The sequence below is a fragment of the Phaenicophaeus curvirostris genome, chromosome 1 (assembly GCF_032191515.1).
Source record: "Phaenicophaeus curvirostris isolate KB17595 chromosome 1, BPBGC_Pcur_1.0, whole genome shotgun sequence".
NCBI classification, from domain to species: Eukaryota; Metazoa; Chordata; class Aves; order Cuculiformes; family Cuculidae; genus Phaenicophaeus; species Phaenicophaeus curvirostris.
In genome coordinates, this window is record NC_091392.1 from 142,730,866 (window position 1) to 142,757,899 (window position 27,034).

Here is a 27,034-nt window from a genome sequence, read left to right on the forward strand (position 1 = left end):
GTAACAATCAAAACCTGACAACTCCTATTGTTGTTTACCAGCAGTGAACAGTATGACTTTGACAGAAAGAAAGGAGTAATTTCTGGGAGTGGCAAAAAAAAATTTCACAGAACCAGGAGGTGGGTATGTGACTATAAAAATGAATAAAAATAATGCTGCAATTTTCAGTTCTTTTTTTATTCCTTGGTGGTTAGTACTGAAATGTGAGATATACATTAAAATTAATGGCTTTCTACAGGTGTTGACACATCTGTATCATTAAAGCACAAAAAGAACTATGAAACAGTTTTACAATATTACTACAACATCAGTACTGGTGAGAGGCCACACCTAGAGCTGTGTCCAGTTCTGGGTACTTGGTAAAAGAGAGACATGGACATACTGGACAGAATCCAGCAAAGGGCCATGAATTTGTTGAAGTAACTAGAGCATCCCTTCTATGAAGAAAACTGGTAGAGCTGGGACTCTTCAGCCTGGAGAAAAGAAAATTCCCACGTGAAGGGAGCGTGCAATGAAGAGGAACTAAGGCTCTTCTCAAGGATGCCCAGTGACAGGACCAAAAGCAGTGGGTACAAACTGGAACATAGTAGGTTCCCTCTGAACATCAGAAAACAATTTTTTTTCACTGTGAGGGTGATCCAGCACTGGCACAGGTTGCCTCTGCATTCTTGGAGATACTCAAAAGCTGCCTGGACACGGTGCTGGGTCTAGGCGCGCCTGCTTGCGCAGGAGGATCGGACTAGATAGCCTCCAGAGGTCCCTTTCAACCTCAACCATTCTGTGATTCTGTGACACGTGTCTTACAAAGAATCTAAACTTTCAAGAACATGTTTTGTTTCAAGAACTGTCGCTTTTACACAGTAGGCAATCTGCCCTAATGGAATAACTGAAGGATAGTCTGCCCTATGTAAAAACCTCTCACCGTAGAAAGCTCATAGACGAACCAATGTGGATGCTTAAAGACTAAACTACACAGGGCAAAGGTAATTTTGATGCTTAATTAAAACTTCGAAGTATACATTTAAAGCCTTTGAATTTCTGCTCTGTATTCCCTGGTTTTGTTACCTCGAGTGGCTCCGGAGAGCAGATTTACTTTGACTTGTCAATAGAGCAGAGTAATTATGCCATCTAGTGGATGAACAGGTATCCAGAGCTTCAGGACCATTAGAAATAAATCCGTTTAAGAACAGCATTACAATGAAACATAGTGAAATTTTCAAGGTATGCATACTGCTGAAACACCTACAGCATTACTTGTAAACAGTAGCTCAGAATCTGGAATTAGGAATACAGTGCTAACTCTCTTAGAATAACATATTTTGATGGAACAAAAATGTCTGTTTGCCATGTAACTGGAGCCATAAAGAGTTGTATGTCTCCTGCTGTAAAATCTTATCTCTAAGTACTTCCTATCTGAAAAGAATATTGTGCATTGCTGACAATAATGAAATAACAAAGATACGAGAATAAACATTGAAGTTGCTGGCATCAACGTCAGCGGTGAACCTCCTGGTAACTTCCAAGGTATGAAAAGCAGCTTCTGTTACTATGGAGTAGGATAACTGCTGACAGCACTGTTCTCCCCACACATGCGTGTAATGTTTATCAGCACTTTGCCTGAACATATTTAGTGGTTTGGCACTGGGGTCTCCTGTTCTATTTAAGATTTGATATTCCCACAGCTTGATGAACCATGACCCCTGCTGGTTTCTTCCACAGTCCTGAAAAGCCAGCCTAGCTATTGCTTCTGCCACATGCAGGGAGAGAGTTTTATCAATATTTGCTTCACATGCTTGTGAAGCCCAAGAGACTGACCACTAGAAGGAAGTTTTAGAAATTTTTAGAAGTTTCTTTGTAGCAAACTGTTATTTGTAGTGTATGCAACATTGATTCCTTACAGCATTGGACAAAGTTATGTTTGGAAGATAAATTTAAAATTGATAGCATATTCTATTGAAAAATTGTGTATGTACAACTGTTTGCTCATGACTCTTTCAAAGGCTGAAAACTACAGCTATTGTTTTAGAAATGTGCTCACGTGTTCCATTTACCATCTTTAAAATGTGAGCTATGTGCCTAATTTTATATGAAAGATAGAATTTGTTGTATTTCAATTTATTCTTTAAGTGTTTCCTGTCTTTATAGCTCTCCGTCCTAGGGAAGGTCGTGAAGAAATCCTTGAAGCTGTTTCAATTGAGATGAAGGAGAAGAAAGTGACTGGATTAACAAAAGGTATATCATGCGTTTCCAGCCATGCTGTGGACAGTGGGAGAATCCTGGATGCTGCAGACTTTGAAATGAGAAACACTTTTGACGCAGTTTCTGTGAGGTATAGATAAGTGGACAAAGGTGAGTGGAAGAATGACAGGACTGAAGTCCATGTGGGATCAATATATTGTGATCAGTATATAAACCTCAGTTCGCAGTAAATTACTAGTGGCATCCCTCAGGGATTGATATTGGTACCACTACTCTTTGGCATCCTTATTAATGACTTTGGCAATGGGATGGTCTGCAGAATCAACAGATTTTTGGACAGAAAAACAAACTGACACACTAGAGGGCAGGAGTGCTGTTTTGGATGGAAATAGGCTGGAGAAATGGTCAAGCTTAAAAGGTTCAACCCACATGTGAAATGCTGCAACTGGGACACAATAAAACCTTTCAATAACACATCCTGGAGGTCAACTCAACACAAAGTGGCTTTGCAGAAAGAGACAGGATATCCTGGTTGACACTACGGAGAACATGAAAAAGTGGCGTGTCCTTGTTACAAAGGTGGCCAGCTGCACCCTTGTCATGCCTCAACAGCAACAGAGTAGGACTCAGAACTGCACTTAAACAGTTAGTTTATTATCTATAATGTTACACTTCTAAATATAAGCTTAAGTCCAGACCAATATTAATATCCTATAAAGGTTTGTGAGGGACTATATGACCTGTCCAGAGTCCAGTGATAAAGTCTTTATAGATATTTCCACAAGATTGCTGCTGGTGAAGTTTTTGCAGATGCTCCAATGTTCATAGGGATCAGATCTGTGAAGTGGTGTTGACATCAGTGGAGGATCTCAGGCCAGCTGAGAGGGAGCTCTGATTATGACCCGCTTCTCTCATCCTCCTATAGTTCATTCACAAGTAAAATGGTAACATCTGGGCTATCAGTCGGTCCAGTTTCTTATCTTCTTCACCTCTCATCAAGGGCATTGCTGATAAGGGACATGGCAGGTTGCTTTGGCCCCCCTGCCGGTGCAAAACCACCAACATGTAAGGATCTGAAAAAAACTACAGGGCCACGCATCAAATCACCTCTCAACAAACAAAGGTTATAGTTTATAGGTCATCTAAGTATAATATATATTGGTTTCACTTAATAAATCTTATTAATACTTCTGCTTTCAGGATCACTTCTTATTCTTTGTTCTATGGCATAACTCTATATGCACATGCTTGCTTTGAGGTACAGGGGGGTGACCGTGGGCCAGTATGGTCATTCTGATCAGCAAACGAGTGGCGGAAACTTAATGGATAGATTATTCTTCCCCACTTATCCTCACTGCACACATGGGCTTTGCTGTGGCTGCTGGTGTGGAGTGTCTGCCAGACCTCCATCTTGTTCACCTCCACCCAGCAAATCAGCAAAGCAGTAGTCCTCTTCAGCAGCTCAAAGGAGAGTAATAGGTCAACCCTGCACCTTATGAGTGAGAGTTAGCTGAGGAAAGTAGTTATTACCCTGTGTTCAGCATTTGTGAAATCACTGAGTAGTACATCAAATTTTGGACTTCCCAGTGAGGCACTGATGTTCCACAGTGTGTCCAGTCCACCAAGAGCACTGGATATACAGGGAGACAGGAAGAGGCTTTGTTTCTGTCTACAAGAATCTAATGGAAAGATAGACAGGATAGATAAAGCCAGACTCTTCTCGAGACAGCATGGCAATGGGACAAAAAAGCAACTGGCACAAATTGGTGAGACACTGGAACATGTTGCCTAGGGTAGTTGTGGATGCCCATCCCTAGAAGTGTTCAAGGCCAGGTTGGATGGGGTCTTGAGCAGCCTGATCTAGTGGGAGGTGTTCCAACCCATGGTAGGGGGGTGGGAGCTCAATTATTTTCAAGGTCCCTTCTAACCTAAACCATTCAATGATTCTAGGATTCTATGAAATTAGAGCATTGGAAATATAAATGCTGAAGCATGTGCCCAGAGAGGTTGTAGGATCTCCATCCTTTGAGGTATTTGAGTCTTAGGTGCACATGCTCTGCACAGTGGCTGGACCTGATGACCTTCAGAAGTCTCTTCCAACCTGAATTAGTCTGTTATGCTATGATGTGGAGGAAAGTTTGAAAATATGCAACTTACATACTTTAAAACTTCTGATAAACATATGAGGCTCTAGCAGACATGTTATCAGTCTGGAACCTACTTTTTGGCATCAGGGATAGATAATGTGGAAAAAAATATGGAATGTAACTTAACCTCTCTTAGGCATAAATCTAACTGCTACAGAAAGAGGACAGAAGCAGTTTAAAAAGGACTATTAGCAGCTAGAAGCAAATAGACTGTGGTTACAAGAGCTGGATGTGTTGCTATTTATGACGGAAATAGTTTCACAGTTCAGATTTTCAGTTAGGACCTTTTTGTAGCGTATGTTGGATGGAAAGGAAGATGTGAAGAACTGTGAGAAGTAACTGGTTTTCCCTAGTTGATTAGTCAGGTGTTTTTCAACATTGATGCAAACTTTTGTTTTCATCATGGCATTTTCATAACAAAAATCCAAGCTATAGTCATTTTTAGTCAGATTATTTCTCTATTATGAGACTCTGACTTCTCTATTAAAATTGTATCAGTCTGAGGACTAAAAAGTGTAAACTTTATTCTCTTTTCATGCATATTCACATATCAGAGCTAGCTATGACATTACTTGAAAGGACTAATTGAGCACAGAACTTTCTACACGAAGATGAAAGTTCAGAAACTTGAGAGTATTTCAAAAACACATGAAAGCAAATGGATGTGAAAACAGCTCATGGAAAATATTGTTGTAAAAGAGTGAAAAAAAAAAAAGGTATTGCCGAACTGTCATGGTAAAGACAGCCTGTCAAAGTAAAAAGCCGGTGACATTTTACTTAAACACTTTATTTGATGGTGGGTAAACTGCTTTCAGACTCTCATGTAAAATCATTAGAATCTTTATGATATCCACTTTCTTTTAAGTTTTAAAATGAGGCACTGAATCATAAAACCAAAAACCACTGCGAAGAATCTTGTATATATTTTTAGAGTAGTTATAGTCTAGTATATATACAGTATATATAGAGTATATATACTATATAGTATAGTGTAGAAGTTCTTAGCTGGCTTTCCTGAAATTGTACTGATTTACATTACATAGTGGTCTGATTCCTTTTATACACAGTTGTTTCAATCTGCTATGAGGAAATCAAGTGAGGTTAGGCAGTAAACTATCTGCAGGGTTTCTTTGCTATGCACCTCAGTAGTAAAACATTTAAAGAAGCCAGTTTTGTGGAATCCCTTTTTTTTTTTTTTTACTGTAATCTGCTTGTTTTACCTCAAAGTGACACTTACTGTTGCTATTGTTGCACTTCCATTCCCAGCTGTCCTGGGTAAAAAACAATAGGGCAGCTGTCACCAAAAAAGTTTCTGGACATGAAAAAGGTGATATGAAAATGAAATAAAATCTAAGTGGATGATTTTTTTTTTCCTGCTGCTATCAAAATAACTTTATTCAGAAGTACAGTGATTTGTTGCATGGTACATATTGAATAAATTATTCATGTGAAATAAACAGTGGCAAGAATTCATTTATTCAGGAACAGTATTTAAATAGGAAATATGGCTGTGAGAAGTCCCTGAAGGAACTACAGTTCCAACATATCAATATTTGGCTAAAAAGCAGACAGCTGCTGGCATGAGGGCTAGAAGTGAATGCATACACTTCCTTGACAGCAATGGACCTATAAAAAGTTTCACGTCATGAAAATCTGCATTACTCTCTCCCCAAAGGTGCTGCTAGCATAGGAAAAATATCCCTGAAATAGGAATATTTGTCATCAACATATCAGTCTATCTTTTTCTAGGAACATGCATTTGTATATTGCACCTTTTTTCCTGCAGACTACATTTTGTGGGTTTTGTGGTTTTTTTTCTTCTTTTTCTTTTGAGGTCTTTGCAGAATTCTGTTTATCTCTTTTTATCAGGATACAGTTTATCTCTTTTCACATCCTCATCCTCAAAACAGGCAGGGAGGAAGCTGTAGCAGTTATAAAAGTTGCTGTATTTAGCTTAACACACACGTTCCTAATCTTTCATCCTAATTCCATCACTTTTTCCTGGAAAAGGGTCCTGCCACGGGCAGAAAAGCTGAAGAAGAGGTGTTTCGACTGAAGATAACCGAAGATAACTCCTTGCACTTTTTTTATGCCGCGGGAGGTTGCAAGAGGGCAGAACCCGGTCTCCCCACAGGAGCTGATCATCGCTCCCTTCGCTCGTAGGAGGCACCTCGGGGTTTCGCCCACGACCCGGGGACAGCCCAGCTCCCTTTGCTCAGCACGGCGATCTTTCCAGCAGAGCTTTCTTCCCACCGAAAGCGGTCCAGGTCCCCGCATCCCGGCGGGGGGAGGAGCGGGGCGGCGAGGAGGTCCTGCCGAGCCAGGTAGGACTCGGGGGCAGCGGGGCGGGCAGGAGGAGAGGGGGAAAGGGAGGAGAAGTGAAGGGTAGGGTGAGGCAGGAGGGCTGGGGGGGAGGGGGCGGGGGGGGGGGGCAAGGACCGGGCGCTGACAGCTCCTTCTTCCCTCCTTCTAGCCACGCTGCATCACATTCACCCGAGTCACCTCCGGCACCTCTCTTTGACTCTCTGCCAGGCCCATGGTATGCCTTTTTGCCTTATTATGGAGGCATCATAAATATTTTAGCTCTGAAAAGATCTTATTGAAGTGCACTGCCCCTCACTGGCACTGCAAAGTCACCCTCTCTGGGCTGCCCTTGCCCTGTCCCTCTGTGGCTTTGGAGCAGGACAGGTCCCTGAATGCTTTTGTAGATGGTAGCAGCAAAAGAGGGTTCCTAAAGCATTTCCGTGTCAGACCTCAGATATCTTATTTTAAAAAGTTAATACTCATGACTTGCTGTTACCTTTCCATTAATGCTAGTAAAAAATAATTTCTTGCATCTACCGTTTTTCTGCTTTCCTTTCTGCAGTCAAGAGTTCACAAAGTGAGAATTTCCACTTCCTTTTTCAGGAGGTTTTTCAGACTGAGCTGTCTATTTATCAACTCACATATTGAGAGGGATTACTCTTTGTTTCAGTGATGAATTAGGTTCAGAAGATTTGTAAGCGCAAGTAGTAACTCTCTGGAGTTCGGAAGACTGCCTTTCTGTCTGCTTTCCACCTAGCAAGACTTCCGTAGTGAGTAAACAACTTTGCTTGTATTTGAAATTGAGATGGATTTGCATTTTAACCAATAAATAACAACCCTGGCAGAATGCTGATTAGACCTAGCATGGTTAAGGCAGCTGTTTGCTAAATCTGTTTATCTCCTTCATGAATCCTCCATGAATCATGGCACTGTGCAGTGATATTTGAGGAAGACTTAAATTCTGCAAGAAGCCATTCATTAAGATGCAAGATGAGTACAATCCTACCTTGACTCAGAAATGCTTGTTGAAATAGTCTGATATTCAGAAGCATCTTGGTTTTAGAAAATGGAAGGCACAACCCTTTGGAACCAAACTCATGTTTCCAAAGTTGTTGATCAAAACAAGTTACTTGAACAAAGTTGTGGGTCGTTTCAATCTGTCAGTCCCCTTTCATTCCAAAATCTTCCGGTGATTTTAGGAAAATGAGGAATAATTATAATGATGCTTAAATACACAAAATTGTCTAGCTCATGAGGTATCACTAGTGCACTTTACAGAACTTACTCCTTCATTTTGTTTAAAGATTTTTTTGGCTTCACAATTGCGCAGTGATTTTTAAGAACCATTTTTTATTGTTACTATTCCATCTGTGGCTTTAAGCATGCATGAAATTTGGAAAATATGCTTAAAGCTATTGTCACTTTGGGCCTTACAGACAACTGATTATTTTGGACTTTTTGTTCATTGAAACTGTCATTCCCCACTATTGCCTTAGCATTTCACATATTAAGTGTTTCAGTACTTTTTTATTAGGCAAAGAATCTTTGCCTTTACTTTAAAATATCTCTCAATTACTTTCTGAAAATTATTTTATTCTGTTCCTTGAAGAATCTCTTTATATTAGCTGAGTTTCACCAAAAGTCTTTACATTTTTTTTCTCCCCCAGTGTTTCATTGAAAAATATGCAAACCACATGGATAAAATGTTAGCATCAAGTAGAATGATTTCAGACAAATTGGCTGGGTTTGACATCAATGTGAGAGTAAGATTAAGGACCTGTGTTTTGCTTGTTAATAGTAGCCACCAATCTCACACTTGGTTATCACTATATAGCTTGCATTAAACTATGATGTTCTTTAATCCATCTTAAAAGAACGAAGGGATCTGCTCTGCATTCATTAAAACTTGTGCTGTGTGCTGATGTGATGTGCCAACAAAGAACGGGATTTAGAATTACAAATCTGCTGCTAAATTATTTTATCTTTATGTAGTGGATCAGAGTTTCATAGTCTGTAGCAGCTGTATTTCTTCTGGATATGATAGGGTGAAAAAGGAAATTTATTTTCAAGAAATGAAAATAAAGAGAGAGGCCCTTCTTTCCTTGTAAAATGTGGCCGTTTGAAACTCCATGCATAGAAGAGAACTGAAACCAGATCTGAGGAGTTTACTGTATGTCCCTTTAAAGTTTATTGTTGCAGTTCTCAGTATCCAGCTTCTTTTAGCTGCTTTCTAAATCTGGATCTGCCTACCAGTCAACATGAAAAAGGGGATGTGAAACAGTTCTTTTGTCTCTTTATATTTATGGGTTGATGGCATACTTGGAATAAACTGGGGAGAATGGTAAGAGAGGGAGAACAGCTACACATTATGATGTCATTCTGGAATACTGCTGGAAATGCAGTAGCATCCTGCCTCCTTCTGATTTCTATCATTGGAAGTTTCCGACTGTAAGTGTCAAGGCAGTGTCTTACAAGAGAGGGTTAGTTTTTTAAATTGTATTCTCAAACTGCAAGAGGTACAGGTAATATAATCAAAGATACGGAATGCTAACAAGATTTTTTTTGGCAGCCACCTGTGAAGTACATCTCGTGTATATGTGTGTGTGTGTGTATGTGTGTGTCTCATTTGTCCATGCATTTTTGGGTCAGTGACTAAGCGAGGTTGTCTGTCTTGACTGCAGAGGTTGAACTCAGCTTATTATGCACCTAATCTGTCTGTTTTGTAAGCAAAATTGCAGCACAGTCTTAGGACTGGCTCTTCATTTTGTTGTCAGTTAACCTGATGTTCTAAGGAATCTCAGAGAAGATACTCCATGCCGGTGTTATTTAGTGGTGTTTTCCATTTGCCTTTGAACGCACAGTTGACTACATATGAAGCAATTGAATATGAGCTTCTTCATCTCCTCCTCCTGAGTGGAAACAGCATTCTCAGCTGGTGCTTATTGGTTCCCTAAGACAAAATTGTAAGACAAAATTGTAGATCTCATTGTTTTCCAACAGGCTCAAAATTAGCCGTCAGGATGTCCAATCTATCAACATCATGCTTTTCTCATTGAAGGCAAGGGAAGTTTCTACTAGATGTTTCTACAAGGTCCAGTCTTGCAAAGTTTATACTGTTTGTAGAGAAAGAAAGTGCTGGTGATTGAGTCACCTTTCCTGGAGGTGTTTAAGGGACGGGTGGACAAGGTGCTCGGGGCATGGTTTAATATTTGATAGGAATGGTTGGACTCAATGATCCGGTGGGTCTTTTCCAACTTGGTGATTCTATGATTCTATGATTCTGTCCTGTGGTAGAGGTCTACTGGCTTGGGATCTAAGTTTGGGTGCATCTATAAGATTGTCAGTTTAATCAGAAATGTGAAATACATTTAGTGAACAAGAACATGGAGGAAGAAAACCCTGCAATGTTTTCTCAGTTTAAAATAAACTTGCCAAGAAAAATCTAGATACATTACCTGATGCATGAAAAGAGCTATTCTGATAAAAATGTGTAACTTTCCATTTGGAAAGCCCTCTTTTAGTACCAGTGATATTTACACTGCTCACATGTCAAAAGAATCTGTTTGCTGCAGTTGTGATGAATTGTAAATCTGTTTTTCTCAGGCTTTCAGAACAAGCAAGAACAATTCTGTTTTATTTTTCCGGAAGTGAGAAATAACTGAAGAAAATGACTCTAATAATAATTTTTTTAATGTTTATCAATGAATCTGCCACTAGTAAGTATAAATCTTCATTTCAATAGTAGGATTTTAAAAATACGTACTGAATATATGACATCTTCTTGATGGTTACTTAGAGTGGGGCAAGTTTTGTATTTTGCAGCTAAGAAGGCTTTGGCAATTTCACCCCGGCTCCTGACTTGGGAAATCTGGTCCAAAATACCAAAACTATAAAATAAAAAAAGCAGAGATCCTGCCTGGAGACACCTGATGATGCAGTATGGGATGATGGCTGTATGAAGAGCCACAGCAAGGAAGAAAATGGGTCTGCTTCTTTTAGTGCTGTTCAGAACTGTGTCTGCAATATCTGCTAAGAAACAACAATTTGTGAGAAACTCAGGAGACATGAAGACCATAACCTTATTTTATTCTTGACTATTAAAGCTACACAATGATCCCTTTTACGTATTTTTTATGACTTCTGCAGGCAAAGGTACCTTTGGGAAATTTGATTGGAAAAGCAGACTTTGAGACTAAATTTTACACACATAATCCGATTCCAAGGCAATTTATCTTAAGTTTTTAAGAAATCTAGACTAGATGATTTAGTTTTCATTAAGAATATATGAAAATGCAAATGTTAATTTATAGAATCTCTGCTCTTATGGCAGTTAACTAGTTCTGAGGATTAGCCATATTTGTCAAGTCAAATTATATTTAAAGAATTTCTCCTTTCCCCTTCTATCTGTGGCAGCTGTTTTACTGTTGAGTGAGCCCAGGTTCTGTCATTTGTGCCTATTTGATTCTCATGCTGTTGGATCTACATGAAAGAATTCTAGCAAAATGCCCTTTCTTTTTTTACTCTCCCTTTTCTCCAGTTTTGCTTGGGTGAAGTAGAAGGAAGACTTGGAAAACCAAGTTCTTAGGCTGAAATAAATACTACTGCAATAAATAAATATTGCAAAACTACTCTACCAGCAGAAAATCACTTTATAAAAGATCAGTGGTACAGCAAATCATTTCAAAGTCAAGCTAATGTTATTTTCTGAAAGAAGTATTTGGCTAATGTATCTTCTTTCCTCTTTCTCTGAAGAGAAGCTGTGTCCCCTTCGTGCCACCATTGATGTTTTAGAAGGGGAGTATTTTTATCTTTGTTATCTTCAGTCAATGCAAGAACATTTTCAGGAAGATGCATACACAATAAACTGGTACAAAGAAAATGCTGGACATCAGCAACTGATAAAGGAAACACAGAGAATAGTTCCCCAAATGAATTTACTGGAGTTTTGGCCAGTTGAACTCAGCGACTCTGGGAATTATTCTGTCACTCACAGGTGGGTACAAAAAGCAGCGGGTGAACATCCTGCCTTAGCACTTGTCTGTGAAGAAGCTAATTTCTTTGTCTTGGTTTGTATTGTTAGTGGCATCTGTATAAAGGAGGCACAGGAAGCAACATTAACCGTGGTGTCATTTCTCAAGTAATTTCACAATAGTCATCCAGGCAGACCTATAATATTTACAAGCAGCTATAGGCAGATGCAGCCCTTTAAAATTTCTGTAAACCTCTTGATAAAGCAGGTAGCTTTTCTACTGGTTCATGATTAATGACCTAAACAAAATGAGTGATAGATAACCCTTCTTTCCACTGCCAAGTAAAAGGAAACATTTGCTTGTCTTCTCTACCATACTTGTTCTTCCTCACTGTGCTGAGTGGAACTCACACTATGAAGCCTGCCAAGTTGTCTCATTGTATAGTGTATAAACAAACTTTGTATAAACAAAGTGTGGAACAGCTGAACTCTGGTTTCTGTACTGAGTTGAGGCATCTGAAGTGCTCAATGTTATAAATGAAAAGTCTGTTGGTAGAATATTTATTTTGGGTTTATGTGATTTCTTTTTAATCGTATGGCACTCTTTATCCAAATAATAGAGAAAGCTTGAGAAAAATTTTACTTGTGTATGTTGAACCCAATCTTGAAAGAATTGTCCTTAAGGATAATGAGTATGGTAGTTTGGCTACTTTGTTGTGCAAGGTCATGCAATGGGAATGTACTATTGAGTACAGACACCTATTTGAAGTAGTGCAGGTGAAGCCAGCTCCTTGGTTTTGGTATGTAGGGGTTAGCATTAGGTAATACTTGACGCAGGCTTGTCTGTTACCATGGCCCTGTACTTTTTATATCAGGTCTGAATATGGCTTTAAATTTTAGCTGTGATGGGCTTGATGAGTCTCCTGTATGTTACTTCACTAAACACTGTGCTAAAAAGCCATTAAATCTAAAAACTCATACTACTGCCAGCACCTAACCAGTAGTACAAAGTGCATGCTCTGACTTATTTTGGCATGGGGAAGAATAGACCGAGAATGTACCTGAACCATCAGGCTGCTGAAGGAGGTAGTCATAAGGAGTCTAAAATAAAGTATAAAATAGAAGAAAGCTGTGATAACAGCAGTCTTAATTCATGATCCTTGCAGTTTTGTGACTATTTTAAGGACTTGGAGTAAAAGTAGCAAGTCCACAGTAAATTTCAAGAACTCTGCAAAATGATTATGAAAAAAAGTAAACTTCAAAGCTGGAGAAACAGCCTTATGCATAGAAGAAGAAGACATCAGGAAAAGACCTGGACTGAAACTATTAGCATCAAGTCTGTTAAAATAGGTATTTGTTGGAAAACACAAAAATGTCTGAATCCTTCATGAAATGTCTCAATGTACTGATTTTCCTAAGCAAGAAGCTAGGAAGAAAGGTTTTGATTACGTTAAAGCATAAGAGTTTCGATTCTCTGCTTTTTTTGTTTCATTTTCTAAGACTAGGTTATACTACTACATTTTAAAAGGTAGTCTTGGAATAAAGAAGTTTTATTTTGCACAAAGAAGTTTCTTAATTAAAAGAATATATTTTGACCACTTCTTTTTTGGCAAAAAAATATTTTTATTGGGCCCATACATGTATTCATTTTTCTGTTAGAATCAGAATGAAGGCATATGCCAGAATCCTGAAGTTGTCTTGTGGGAACTCTTCACAGGTCTCACCACTGTATAAACAGGCATAAGGGAACTTTTTTCGTGGCACTTTAATGGGATCTTAGGTTTAGTTTATATGATAGTTCTCACTGTTGGCAAATATATTAAAGAAGTCACATTTCTGCAAATACAGAAGACTATTTGTAGTGGGGGTGGTAAGCAAAAAAACTGCATCACACGTCTTTGGCAGGAATTTGTACGTTTTTTACATAGCCTATATCCTGTGGTTATCAAAGAAAAAAACAGAATACAAGAAAGCAGGTTGTCTGATTGCTCTGTGTTGGTGATCTTGAAACAGAGGGAAATTATAGGTTCCTGAGAAAAATGAAAGCACAGAGATCCATGATAAACACATTATACATTTTAAGATCATAATACAAACCAAGCAGTGGGAACACACACATCTAGAGTTAAAATTGTAGTTTGGATGACAAGGCGTCAGTTTCTCGAAGTAGGTTGAAATACTGAGGTAACACTGGCTTGCAGTGAAATAGCTAAGGTATGAGTTAGTGTTGGTTATGTATCCAGTAACTTGATTTGTATCTTGTAACGGCTTTCACTTCCCTCTGTTCTTTCCTAAGTCAAGTTATTTTTTGTTATTCCTCTTGCTAGGTTCAGCAGGGGGGAGTTGAAATGCTGTTAAACCAGAAATGGTTTTGTTCCCTACAAATTATCACTAAAGAATCTCAACAAGTGAAAACCAGGACAGAAATATAACAGCTCAGACACCAGCAGTTTAAACAGTACAACTAAATGTATTTTTTTTTTCTGAAAATCTTGTATATGGCAGACAGATATAAATCATGTAAAACAAATTCATGTTAGCTTGCTTAGATGTGGTTTTGTCACTTTTCAGGGAGCTGTTCATTGCCAGATTTTCATGTATCTTGATCCACTTCAGGTGAAATCATGATATTTGTTGAAGTGATTTCACCAAATATGATCACAGAAGAAAGCCTCTGTAGAGCGGCAGAGCTGAGGAGAACACGTGGCTTAATTGTACATTTTCTTTCATTTGCTGAATATATATAATAAAACTATATGAATTTTATGGCTTGATCCATAATTGCTGCTCCAGCAGTATTTAGATACTAGTGTGATGTGTGAAGAATCAGAGAGACTTGATGGAATTAGTTGGAACTAATGTTTCTGTCTACACCTAAGCTACTTAAGTTAGGTACCTTTACTGTCAGGGAGAGAGAGAACTTTCTGGGGCATAGATTGTCTTGCCCAAAACAGAACATATGAAACAGGCCAACTAAACTGTACTCTAAGACTGACTATTCACTGTGGTCCCACTGCTAACTGTAAGTAGAAGCTCTGATTTAAATATTTAAATATGATTTTGAAAATTCAAAAGTGATTCACAGAATAATCACAGGTAAGAAGGGCTCCATCCATCATGGATACCCATGCAAGTACATGTCTAATGGAAAATTTTTGATAAGATTTTTTCCTGGTTATGACACCATATTTAACTGATTGAGAAACCAAACCTCTGTGTTTTCATTCAGTCAGTTGCGATTATGAGTAATGAATATCTCAAATGAGTAACAGAACAAAGAGAACCTATGCAGACTGAAAAAGGGCACCAATGCAAAGAGGGTATTAAAAATACATTAAAAAATCTATATGGGGAACTTATTAAGGGAGAAAAAAAACACACCCCAAAACTTGGTCTGATTTAATCATATAAATGATGTCCTAATAGTTCTTCTGAATCTTGTAAAACGCGCGCCAGACAAGAATGGTGTTTATGCTGATACACTCGTCAGGCATGCTTCTCCATTTCAACAGCTTTGTTCCTTTAGACCTTCTCATCAAAATGATTCTTTACTAGTTTCAGTTCTCCTGGGAATGATTCCTTTTTCTTTTCTTGGCAGCAGAAATTCCTTTTTTCTTTTTCTTTTCTTTTTCAAACATATTTACAAAGATATAAATGACACTAGAGGGAAGTGTTCTGTGATTGATACTTATTCAGTAAAAAATGAGAGCTTTATGCATTAATTGCAAAATATCTCCATTAATTTATGGAAGCATAGGACTTTCTCTTAAACCCTAGCTTTGCCAAAGTGAGGCCAGTTTTACCAAATGAGCCAAAAATCCTCCTTTGGTAGTCATATATTTAGACATATCCACTAATGAAGTAATTCACAGTTATATTTTTCTTCTTTAAAGTAATATGTGGATAGAAGATAGTAGTTATCAGAATGAAGATGATCAGCTCCTAGATATTCTAAAGAGCCATTTCTATTTGCTCTAAGAGTCTATACTCCTGATCTTTTATAAATGCTCCATGGGACTTGATGACTCCATTTTAGAAGAGGTAGTTTTTTTCTCTTCCAGTCAACCCGGGGAGGTCAGCTACCGCAGTTCTCTGGTCGGTGCAGACTGAACGACATGAATCCTTTTCAAAATGCCTTATTTTGCACTCATACTTGAATCCTTAAGTGATTTTGTCATTCACGAGACTTGTTTAGGTTTAGAAATATTTCCAAAATATCCATGACTATCTGCACAGTATAAAACAATGAATAATTTTGTTTTATGTACAACAGAAGAGTTGGCCACCTTATTTTTGATGTATTTTACAAACATATTTTTCAGTTACTGCCTTAAACCTTAGTGATGCATAGCAGATTAAACCTGCAAAAATCACTAGATTATTCAAGGCCCCAGAACTATTTTATGATCACCTGCATCTATACACGATGCCACAGATAGCTTCATTCTTATTCTGGATGATCTAGTTCATATTGCCAAGTTTTATAGATACAATTGTATTGTCAGATGTTCTGTGATGGATTATATAGTTTAGATAAACTCTCTTGTTATGGGAAATAACACATATTTGGAGGTGGGAAAGTAATACAAGGGAATAAAAACAGTTAGATCATGGTAGACGCACTTTTTGCTTAACAGACATATTAGAGAATTTATTTATATTTTGTTGTTAACTCACTAAGCTACATTCCTTTAAAAAGCTCCTGAAATTGATTTTCGTAATATTTTTTCTTCATAGCAATGGAAAACATAATTTCACAGTTCAGAATTGGACCCTGAATGTACTTGAAAGAAATAAAAGCAGCTGTTTCAACAAAAATCATTTGACTACAGAACTCAAAAATGCTGGAACTGGTCATTCACTGAAATGCAGTGATTTATCTGTCAATGACAATGACAACATAACATGGTATAAGGTAATTACAAAAACAATGTCGCTCAAATAATGGACTATAGAAGCAAAATGTCTACAGGAAAAATTGTTAACAAATTATTAGAAGCATCTACAAACTTTCTAAAGCCTGAATTTCTCAGGTTATTAGTGGAAAAACCTTTAGATAGATGCACAGAATATAGCTTTTCTCTGCTCTCAGATTTTCTAGGAAAATGTACGTGTAATGAAAGATAATTAATAAGCTGGTAACTGGTGAACTTAGAATGGTAAAAAAATATGATTTACTTCTCTGTTTGCTGATTTAGCTAGCAGCTGTTTTAGCTACTTCTCTAATACAGATATTTTTCTGACATTAAAGGTAGTACGATGATATTGGTTTTACACTTAGCATGTGCTTGTAAACTAATTGGAAATTTTAAAATTTTGCTTTTTCTGAATGCTTTTTACAAAATGTGTAACAGATCCAGTTCTGTTCATTTTAGGCAAATCAGTGGTCTTCTCTCTACCAGCTTTCATCGGAGCATAGATGATAGTTGTGTGACCACTTTTAACTGCTAGGTGTTGTGCGCAACCATAGGATGAAGAACCCCAAATAAGTTTCTTCCACCTTGTCCCTATGTATTGTCTTGACCAGTGCTCCTTATCCCTCTCAAGTGCACTGGTTGGAGTAACGGAAGCTGTTCACTACATGTTGAATCAGTTTCAGGAAAGGATTTTGATGACTCAAGTATGGGCCTCTGGATTATGCATGGCAGGATGAGCCACAACCTTGCTTTCTTATACTTTCAGGAAGATCCATTCCCTGGACAATTTACAGCAGTCATCATTTCCTTTCTTAATCTAAGGAAATTCAAACCAGATTCAAATATTGCTGAGTTTTCATAGGACATTTCACTTAGCATGTTCTATAAATTAAGAAAACCCAACAAGAATCTGATTTGGGGGATAGGGAGGGTAAATATATGTGAATCCAACTGTTGTCACCCTCTGATATGGTCGCTTTCACTGTTGTTGAGGCATCTTGCTTTAACCTGGAAGCTCCTCTTAAGTCTAGACAACTTTTGGCCGCAATCAGGTGACATAGACCTGTGCCATCGTTTGAAAAAAACGGAACAGATGAGTGCATTTAAATTCCTGACGCAATATTTCTATATGCAAACACTTACTCGGAATTGCACTGCTCTCAACTTCTAATGGGTTAAATTTTCAAATGTTGCATTTAAATGACCATGACTTATAATTGGGCCCTCTCCTTGCATCGGTTAGATAAATGTCATGAAGATAGCGACAGAATGATAGTGACACTTTGTTTCAAAAGTAATTTTTATCTTCTTTAAGGTGTTGAATAGATGTTCAGTACAGAACTGAACCCTTATTCGGCCCTTATTGTTGCAGGACTGTAAAAACTATGAAAATGAAACAGAGCGAGAACTGGATTTTACAACCTTAACAGTAGAGCACTCTGGGATATATACCTGCAAAATTCTTATTGGTCATGAAGGAAAGATATACCAGAGCACAAATACAATTAAGCTGGTAGTAGAAGAAGGTAAGGAAACTTTCTAAAATTTTGAACAATGCTCTTTAGTTCACCATATTATGGAGATTTTAAGTTACAGTTCTCACTTGATAAATACATACAAGGGTGATAAAAATCTGGTAATCTGAACTATTTTGTAATCATTTAGAAAATAAAAAAGCAGGTGAAGAAGTTGGTATGACATATTACCAGTTCTGGAAAATTAATTTAGTATGTTTTCCCTGCAGTTTTATTTTTTTGAGAATTAGCTGCTGTAAGTCATAGAAACTTAATAAGTTTTGGGAAAGAGCCTTTTCAATCATTGTAAATTGTGCATTGTGTATTTATGCATGTGAAAAAAAAAATCGACAGGATATACCGTGTTTTAAGCTACTCAGTAGTGCCAGAGTCCAGATATTGTTCTTTGAATTAAATGGAATGCACGTGATCAGTTTTAGAAGTAAAGCAAACATGTAATTTTTACTTCAATAGAAATATTTATTTCTGTTCTAGATGCAGCAGAGGATGTACCTTTGGAGATAGTTGGACGTGATGAAGAAATTGAAACAGAAAAAGGTATCAAAGTGGTACAAGAATCTTTGTGGTAGCTCATGCATGTATATGTGGTTTTTTTCTGATTTCTTTATGGTTGATAGTCTGGTTAAATATAACCAACCTAAGCACTGTCTATGCACCCTCCTGGATCCAATCTGTCTTCATATCTGGTTCTATTTTGCCTAGTGTTTCCATGAGCGATATACAAGCACACTAAATTTACCCTTCTACAGAGAGAGAAGCTGAGGTTACTGCTATGACCAGCAAGAGAAAGTGGTGATGGTGATAAACCAGGTCTCTACAGTTTGGGGTTTTTTTTTGTAGATAGCAAACCCCATGGAGTGATGTGTGAAAGATGTGTAGTTTGTTCAGTGGACAGAAATAATGAATAATCCCCTTAATAGTTGTTGCAGTTGAGAACGTTATTCCACAGGAAAATGAGAAATGTGAGGATTGTCAGTCCCAGCAATAGAAGCAGGCAGATCTGTTACATTGGTTACATCGTCAAAAGCCAAACTCTTGACTGTGCTTCTAGCTGAGATTAGGTTAGATAACATGATCTGCAGGCTTCCTACAGTTTTGGGCAGAATCCAGGATTTTGTGACTGATGCTGCAATACATTTTTTAAAACAGAAATTTACCTGTCTTTCCTTTCATGTGCCTGAGTGCTTCTCGCATCTGGTTACACAGTCCTTCATTTCCAAGTCTCAAAAATCATGCTTACATCATCTGTTTCTCATGCGCGTATCTCATTTACTCAGCCAGTACTCAGATGGCAAATTTCCTTCCTTCCTACAAATACCAGTTGATAGGTCCTTTCTCCAAAGGCAGTAGCCTAATCCTATGATGCCTAATGTCTTCCTGTCTCCCAGTGCACACTTGCTGCATAGTTTTTCCCTTAATTGTGCTTGTTGCAACTTTTAGAAGATAGCAGAGTTCAGCATTAAGTGTTTATGAATCATCTGTCTTCCATCTCGTATCTGCCTTGATAAGATCATTTGATAGGATCATTGAACTACCTGGTGAATCATGAGACAAATGACATGATGGAGAGAGAAGGGAATTTTGGACAGGCTTTCAAACCTGTCATTGCTTAGATGGTATTCTGAAAATACCAGGTATTTCCCAAAAATAACTGTTCTGTGTGGTGAAAAGGCTAGAGCTGAAAGGTTGATGATACTAGAAGTCTAAGTCTATGATTTAATCTGTGATTTGGATTCCTAAGGTCCAAATCTAAGATGGGCCGACTCTCAGCTGGATTCTGCTTTAAGGGTTCTTGAGCATCCGCTCTGATTAATCTTGAGAAGGCAGCTTATAATGTGCGCGTTTAGAGAGAATTCTGGGATATGCCTTGGTGCTGGAAAGCATTCGTCCATAATGGCCAGAACAGGAACAAACATGCAGTTTTTGTAACGTAATAAAGGGCATTCTGAGTTTGTTCACTTGAAATGATGCTGGCATAGCCTGGAAGTGGTGTTGCAGTTAGCCTCAGGTCAAGCTTCTCATATTACAACAAAATGCATTGCAAATCATCAAATCTCACACTGCAGAGCTGCAGCCTTCTGCTTTTATTTTCCTAAGTGTAGACTTTCTTTCTATTTTTGTTCTCTCTTATAATTAACCAAACTCTATGGCGTGGTTCCTTCCACTTCCAACTAGTGCTGTGAGATGGTACAAAGTAACTGACTGTCTAAGTGACTTATTCACACATTCAGGTTTATGCTGATTTCCATGTGTGGAGCTGGGATGAGAATTTCTTCTGTGAGACTTTAGCAGGGGCTTTGACAGGTTTTGGTTTTTTTCTTTGAGTATTGTGTATACTTTAACTATCATAATCAATTATCATAATCCTGTTCTCTGCCTGCAGGACAGAGTTTAGTTTATAGAATCATAGAATATATTGAGTTGGAAAGGAACAATAAGGATCGTTGAGTCCAATTGCCTTTAGTTCTCTAAAGCCTGAAATGCTCTGGCCTATTTTAACTCTTCTAGCTGGGACAGAATTTATCTGAGAGAAAGCGGGGGGTGACTGTCAGTCTGCAAGAGGGTGCAAGGGAGCCCTTGTCTATGAATGGTGAAACCACCACCAGTGTAGGTGAAACATACATGAAGCATCATGTAGGGGCTACAAAGCTCATAAAAGGAACACAGCTCATCGGATACGTTGCCTGGAAAGCTGACATTTTACTGCACTGTGAACATGAATGCTACTTCTGACTACATCTCATGTTATGCTTTGTTTAGGTAAAGAAGAGGTACTCAATTGCACAGGTTTCTTGGGTTATTATATGCGAGAAGATGCCAACCTCTACTGGTTAATTAATCAAGAGTTTCCACAAAAATGCTCAGTTTTCCCAGAGGATAAACCTTCAATATGTGAAGAAGAGCTCGAACCATTACAGTAGGTTTCTTGAAAATATATTTGTATGTGATAATGTCCTACACTATGTGGACTACAAATTCAGTAAAATGTCTGAGACTTAGAACTGTTTTTCTCAAAATCTGCCTCTCAACTGATTGTATGTTTCTGCACATATAGTGTTGCTAACACCATTCCTTGTTGCAGTCTGGGAAATAAGTTCTACGTCACAAGACTACTACGGATTAGAAAAGTAACAGATGAGAACATGCATCATAATTTCACCTGCATGTTGCAAGCTGATGAGAGAACACAAATAAAAATAGTGAAATTAAAGAAAGGTATGTTATAGCCTATGGATCATACTCCTCCTATATAATTATTAATTCCACCACCTTCTCAGTCCTATGGGCAGGGTACACATTTCAGAACATCTTTCCATGCATGTGCCTATGAAGGCCCTGGTCTGTCTTGTGCTGGACCTAACACCCCTCTGGGTGATTCCTCCTACTTTAAGGCAGAGGCATCAGTTGCTGCTGCTACATCTGCTAGAGCAGCTGTGTGACGGCTCCATAGTTCAGCTGTGGACACAGCTGGGGAGGCTGAGTGATACTCTGGCTGACAGATCCCTGTGCGGCACTTTGTTAGATCCCATGACAGAGCATTCCCTGTGCCCTCCTACTCACCAGATTGGTGGAATCACTGGGGCTAGCCACCCAAAACTTGGTGCAGTTCAGCATTTGCTGTTTGGATCACCTTGTTATTAAGCAGCTCTTTCTAAAATTAAAATCTGAGGGTTTGGTTTTGGTTTTTTTTTTTTCATAGAGTCATAGAATCATAGGATCACCAGGTTGGAATAGACCCACCGGATCATTGAGTCCAACCATTCCTATCAAATACTAACCCATGCCCCTCAGCGCCTCGTCCAACCATCCCTGAAACACCTCCCTGGGCAGCCTGTTCCAGTGCCCAATGACCCTTTCTGTGAAAAATTTTTTCCTAATGTTCAGCCTAAACCTCCCCTGGCAGAGCTTGAGGCCATTGCCTCTTGTCCTGTCCCCTATCACTTGGGAGAAAAAGCCAGCTCCCTCCTTCCTACAACTTCCTTTCTGGTAGTTATAGAGAGAAATGAGGTCTCCCCTCAGCCTTCTCTTCTTTTGTTCTGTTTTAATTTTTTTTTTTCATGGAAACATCAATCTTTTATATTCCTGGTATGCCTGAAATGTTCTGGTTGACGATTTCTGTCCTGTCAGGGACTCCACCCTTCTAGCAGTGGAAATCTGACGTCTACTGTATAGTAGCAGGTCACATTTATAGTTCAGACACCCTGGAAATTCATGGCAAATGGGCCTTCCCTTCTTGTTTTCAATCTCTCTCAGACCATTCCAGGCTTTATTGGGAGGAAATATATGAAAATAGACCAGTCAAATGATATCTGTAATAAAGCAAATGAAATACAGACTGCAATGAGCATGACTTGACAGTGCCTTCATAAACACTTCACAAAGATGTATGAGTTAAAATACTGCATTTTGAACTAAAAAGACAAAGATAACACAGTAAAAAAAAAGATTAAAAGACTAAAGACTGGAAAGAAAAAAGATACTTATTAGAGAAATTAAAGGAGACATTAATAACTGTTATGGATGAGAGAGGAGTGAAAGGTAGAGAATAACAGGAAATAATAAATAACCTGAAGAAAATTCATCATAAAAGTATGTGACCTACCATTTGGGGTGCTGTACATCCTATAATGTCAGTCTTGATCACACACACAGTTCATTTATGTGTATGGAGGCTGTATGGATGTATGCAAGATTACTTCTTCAGTTTTTAGAATAATCCATATTCTGTAGTTCTTCACTGTCTCAAGGACAAATTATATGCATATGTGCTTGGAGTAGCAGCAAGAAAGGATTCACATCAATATTGTGATTTTGGAGGGGGGTGATTTTGAAATGGTATGGGTACTCAATACAGTGACCTTGTCATATAATACTCTTTGTTAAGGCTGTATTTTCTTGTGCTTCTATTTTAAAGGGAACACCCGAGATCTGCCTTCACACGCATTTACAGCTGGAATAGTCCTTGCTGTACTATTTCCATGTGTTGCTGTAGCTGTGGTAGCTGTCTGTGTGATGTTTAGGGTCGACTTAGTCCTATTTTACAGGAATATATGCAGAAGAGATGACACTGCTGAAGGTATGACTTGTCAACTGCTGACTGAAATAAATGTATTCATTGAAAAGTAGCTTCTAGTAGGTTCTATAAAACAACTGACTTTGAAGAACACAGAATAAATTCATGAGTTCTGTGAGCAGAAACAGCAAAGAATGTGTAAAAGAGAACTTGATGGTCAAGTGTTAAAGAGAGCTTGTTATACACCAGGGGCAGTAAAAGCAGATAAACACAGCGAAGCAGCCTCTGGAGCAGGTAGTGGGAGGGACGTAATTAGATGCTGTTCTAGGGTGCCCTGTCCTGCTGTGTCATTCATCACAAAAGTTGGAGAATTGTTGGTGAAGGTGAAGAAGTTTAAAAGTATTTATCTGTAAAGAGGATGAGCATTCTGCAGTTGTCAGGAACACAGATTGACAAAAATCTGTTTTCACCTCATTGATGCCTTTCTACTTGAGGTTAAAATGCTTCCTTGACTGCAGATGCCGTTATAGTGTTTATAGGTTTGTCACTAAATGCACTAAAGGAGTGCATTCCCTTGTGCCAGGGAATTTACCAGGCAGCATTGCTGCAACCTCAGCTTAAGGAGCAAGCCTGAAAGATGCCCAGTTCCAGGTATTTTCACACTATGACTGTTTCTGAAAACTGTGATGAAAAAACCGTTCTGTGTATATGTCTCTAATTTTCTAAGCCCTCCTTAGTCTCTAAATCAGTTTGAGTAGAGCTTGAATAAACTGTAGTGGTTGGAGATTTCACAGTAATGGGTCGATGTTATTTATGCCTGCAAGTGTTACCTATCTATCAGTTGATGTTAGCTTTTACTGCATACAGTGGCTTACAGGGAGGATATCCGAGAACCTGGACTAGGCCACCCTAGATGAACTGATTGTCTGCACATGTAGGGTTTCTTGGGCTTTAGTTTGTTCTCTTTTTTATGAGCTATATGTACTGAAGTATTTTATGAACTACATGTAGTGAAGGTATATGTGCTGCTCGGTCTGTCCAGGCAGCTGTTCTGTAGCAAATTTCAAGTAGGTATTGCTCAGTGTGGTAGATCTGGCCTCTTACTTGGTCTTACTTGCATTTTGTGTCAGTAAATTACTGACCAAAGCATGACTAGACATGCTATACTATTACAATTAAAATAATGTATCAGTTTATTATCTTTTGCCAGTACTGTATCTACAAAAGTTCTTGACAATATGAGACAGAGTTAAACAAATGTGCCAATCTGCAAAATACCTTAAATCGCATTCTTATCCAGTTACAGATGCATTTTTTCGCCCACTAGTCTTTAATCAGTCTCTTCATTTTCTTGTTCATCTCATATGATATGATGATATGATACTAACTTGTTAAATTAATCCAATCTAAACCAAATTAAAACAAAAGACCTTACTGTAGAAAATGTATGTTATTTTCAAAGATTTGCCAAATACAATCAGAATAACTTGTATCAAATTGTAATTGATTCAGGAGTTTTTAATTTTGTTTGAAGCCTGCTTGAAGCCTTTTCAAAGGAAAGAGCTGGAGTTTCTATAAGCTTTGCTACTGAGACAATAACACTGAAAACCAGAAAGATGGATAAGATACTGTATTTCTAATGGTTGCCAATGAGACAAAAATTGGTAATTTCTTTCCAGATGGAAAAGAATATGATGCTTTTGTTTCTTACCTGAAAGACTGTGTTTCTCCTACTGAGGAAGAGAGAGACTTTGCTTTGAAGATATTACCCATGGTATTAGAAGAAAACTTTGGGTACAAGTTATGTATATTTGAGAGGGATGTATCCCCTGGAGGAGGTAAGTGTATTGAGTATTCTTGTCATTATGAAGGCACATTGTTTTCACACAAGGGTAGAAGTCCATAATTAGAAGGAATTCTGTCAAATATGTTGTGCATTGAAAATTACAATTTTCATTTAATGCAGACTATGTGCATGCAAAGTTCGCATGCAAACATTTTACATGTACTAGAGATGTATTATCAATTCATATACACCTACACACATATCTCTAATTACATGGAACCAAGATGAACAGATGAAAAAGCTAGCATGGAGACAGTTAAGGTGAGAACACAGATCATGTCAGATGTTTCACAGTAATAATGCTCTAACTCTGTTTTTTTTCTGAGGAGTGTTGTCTATGAATTAACTTATTTTCTTCACAGAGCAACTGGTGTCTCTGGTATTAGTTATTCTGTGGTAAATTGTATATTTGCTGTATCTTCAGTGTGGCGGTTGACACCATATTTTGAACATAATGGGTGCCATACCAAAATAGAAATGACAACATGGACTTTTGTTTCTCTCAGTAGCCTATAAATAGATGAACATTTACAGATGCTTGGAAAGAAGATACTGAGGGATTCTACTTCGTCCAAAGATCTAGTTGAGAAATAGGCTTTCATTGTTAAAAACACTGAACAACACAGTCAGTCAGCCTCCTTCACAAAGCAGTCTTCTCTCTTTGTATCCATTCCTGAAATTTTTCTAACCAGGGAGAGATGCTATAACTCTCTCAAGCCATTTTTTTCAGTCATTCTCTCTCTTTAAATATTTTTTTTAAAAAGCAGTCTGATTTTTTCAATAGTTTTACCTTATTTCCTTGCAATAGTTTTAGTTTATTTCCTTTTCTCTGGTGTGATCCATTTTCAATATGGAAAACAGGGTATTTCCTTCTATTTACGGGATCCTTTGGTGTTATAATATCCTTGTCAGGTGCATTCTTCTCTCAGTTTTCTTCTTTTTAGATTACTTCTGCAGTTTGCTTTACCTTTCCCTACAAGGCATATTTTCTAGATCTCTGGTTTCTGTAGGTCTTGTTGTCCCATGGTGTTGAAGCAAGCATGGGAAGTTCTGCCTGATAATTCAGTTTGGTGCGTGGGTGTTTGAAGAGTATCACAATTTGGTTTCATTCATTGCTTGTCGTGACAGAAGTCATAGATCTAAAACATAGTTGGAATTCATTTTGTCATCACATGCTACTCTTCTCAGCCTTGGATCACCGGCATTAGATTTGGGTATTCGGTGACCTGAAGGAAAGAGTAACCTGATGGTTACTGAATATTTGAAGAGAGGTTTCTGTTTGTGACTTTTTGTAGAATGACTCCAACGCTATCTATTATGAAAAAGCAGAGAGATGTCTGGCTGGAGGAAAAATAAATTTTGCTGTCACCTTCTATCTGTGTGACTATCGGCAGCTGTATAGGGTAGCTGGATATTGTCTGTGTGTTTTTGCTCCAGAGAACAGTCTTTGACTATACCTGAGCTCATTTTCACAGACTCTTAATTGATAGCACATATTCATCTGTTCTTAGGAACAGAATGCTTACATGCCGTCACTTTACAAAGGGACATTTTTGGTGCATGTGCAATTATTAAAGGCTAAGTTGATAGAGTTCTTAACCTTTCAATTTAGTTTAATAACACATTTATCTTTAATTTACAGCAGTTGTTGATGATATCCATTCATTCATTGACAAAAGCCGAAGATTAATCATTATACTGAGCCAGAACTACATTTCTGACAGAGCTATATATGAACTTGGGAGTGGATTGCACAAAGCCCTAGTTGAAAGGAAAACTAAGATCATATTAATTGAATATATGCCAATAAGTGACTACAATCTCTTGCCAGAATCATTGTCTCTTTTACCGTCAAAAAGGGTTGTGAAGTGGAAGAAGGATAAATCTCTTCCTGTGAATTCTAGATTTTGGAAGAACCTTCGCTACCTGATGCCAGCAAAACCTATCAACATAAACACCAAAGGGCACTATAATAATCATGACCTAGGCTCAGAAGGGGCTCGACCACGGACTGAGGACAATCACTCTAATGCAGTCATATAACAATTCCGGAGACAGAAGATGCTGCAGAAAACTGCACATTTTGCTAATCAATAGAAAGCAC

General features: G+C 38.1%; 1 protein-coding gene across 5 annotated transcripts; it reads left to right on the plus strand.

The window, feature by feature from the left end:
• The first annotated feature begins 9,022 nt into the window (after positions 1–9,022).
• Positions 9,023–26,999, plus strand: IL18R1 (interleukin 18 receptor 1). Of its 5 annotated transcripts, none has more exons than XM_069876988.1 (11): positions 9,023–9,098; positions 10,254–10,370; positions 11,403–11,643; positions 16,357–16,534; positions 17,908–18,061; positions 18,545–18,607; positions 20,831–20,987; positions 21,153–21,286; positions 22,986–23,147; positions 24,764–24,922; positions 26,573–26,999. In XM_069876988.1, the coding sequence occupies exons 2-11, from the start codon at positions 10,352–10,354 to the stop codon at positions 26,971–26,973; spliced, it is 1,668 nt and encodes a 555-aa protein (XP_069733089.1). In that variant the 5' UTR covers positions 9,023–9,098; positions 10,254–10,351; the 3' UTR covers positions 26,974–26,999. The 5 variants fall into 5 exon arrangements, with proteins under 5 accessions (XP_069733089.1, XP_069733068.1, XP_069733098.1 ...); XM_069876967.1 differs by having other exon boundaries at positions 10,254–10,366; XM_069876997.1 differs by having other exon boundaries at positions 10,254–10,366; positions 11,408–11,643.
• Positions 27,000–27,034: the final 35 nt, after the last annotated feature.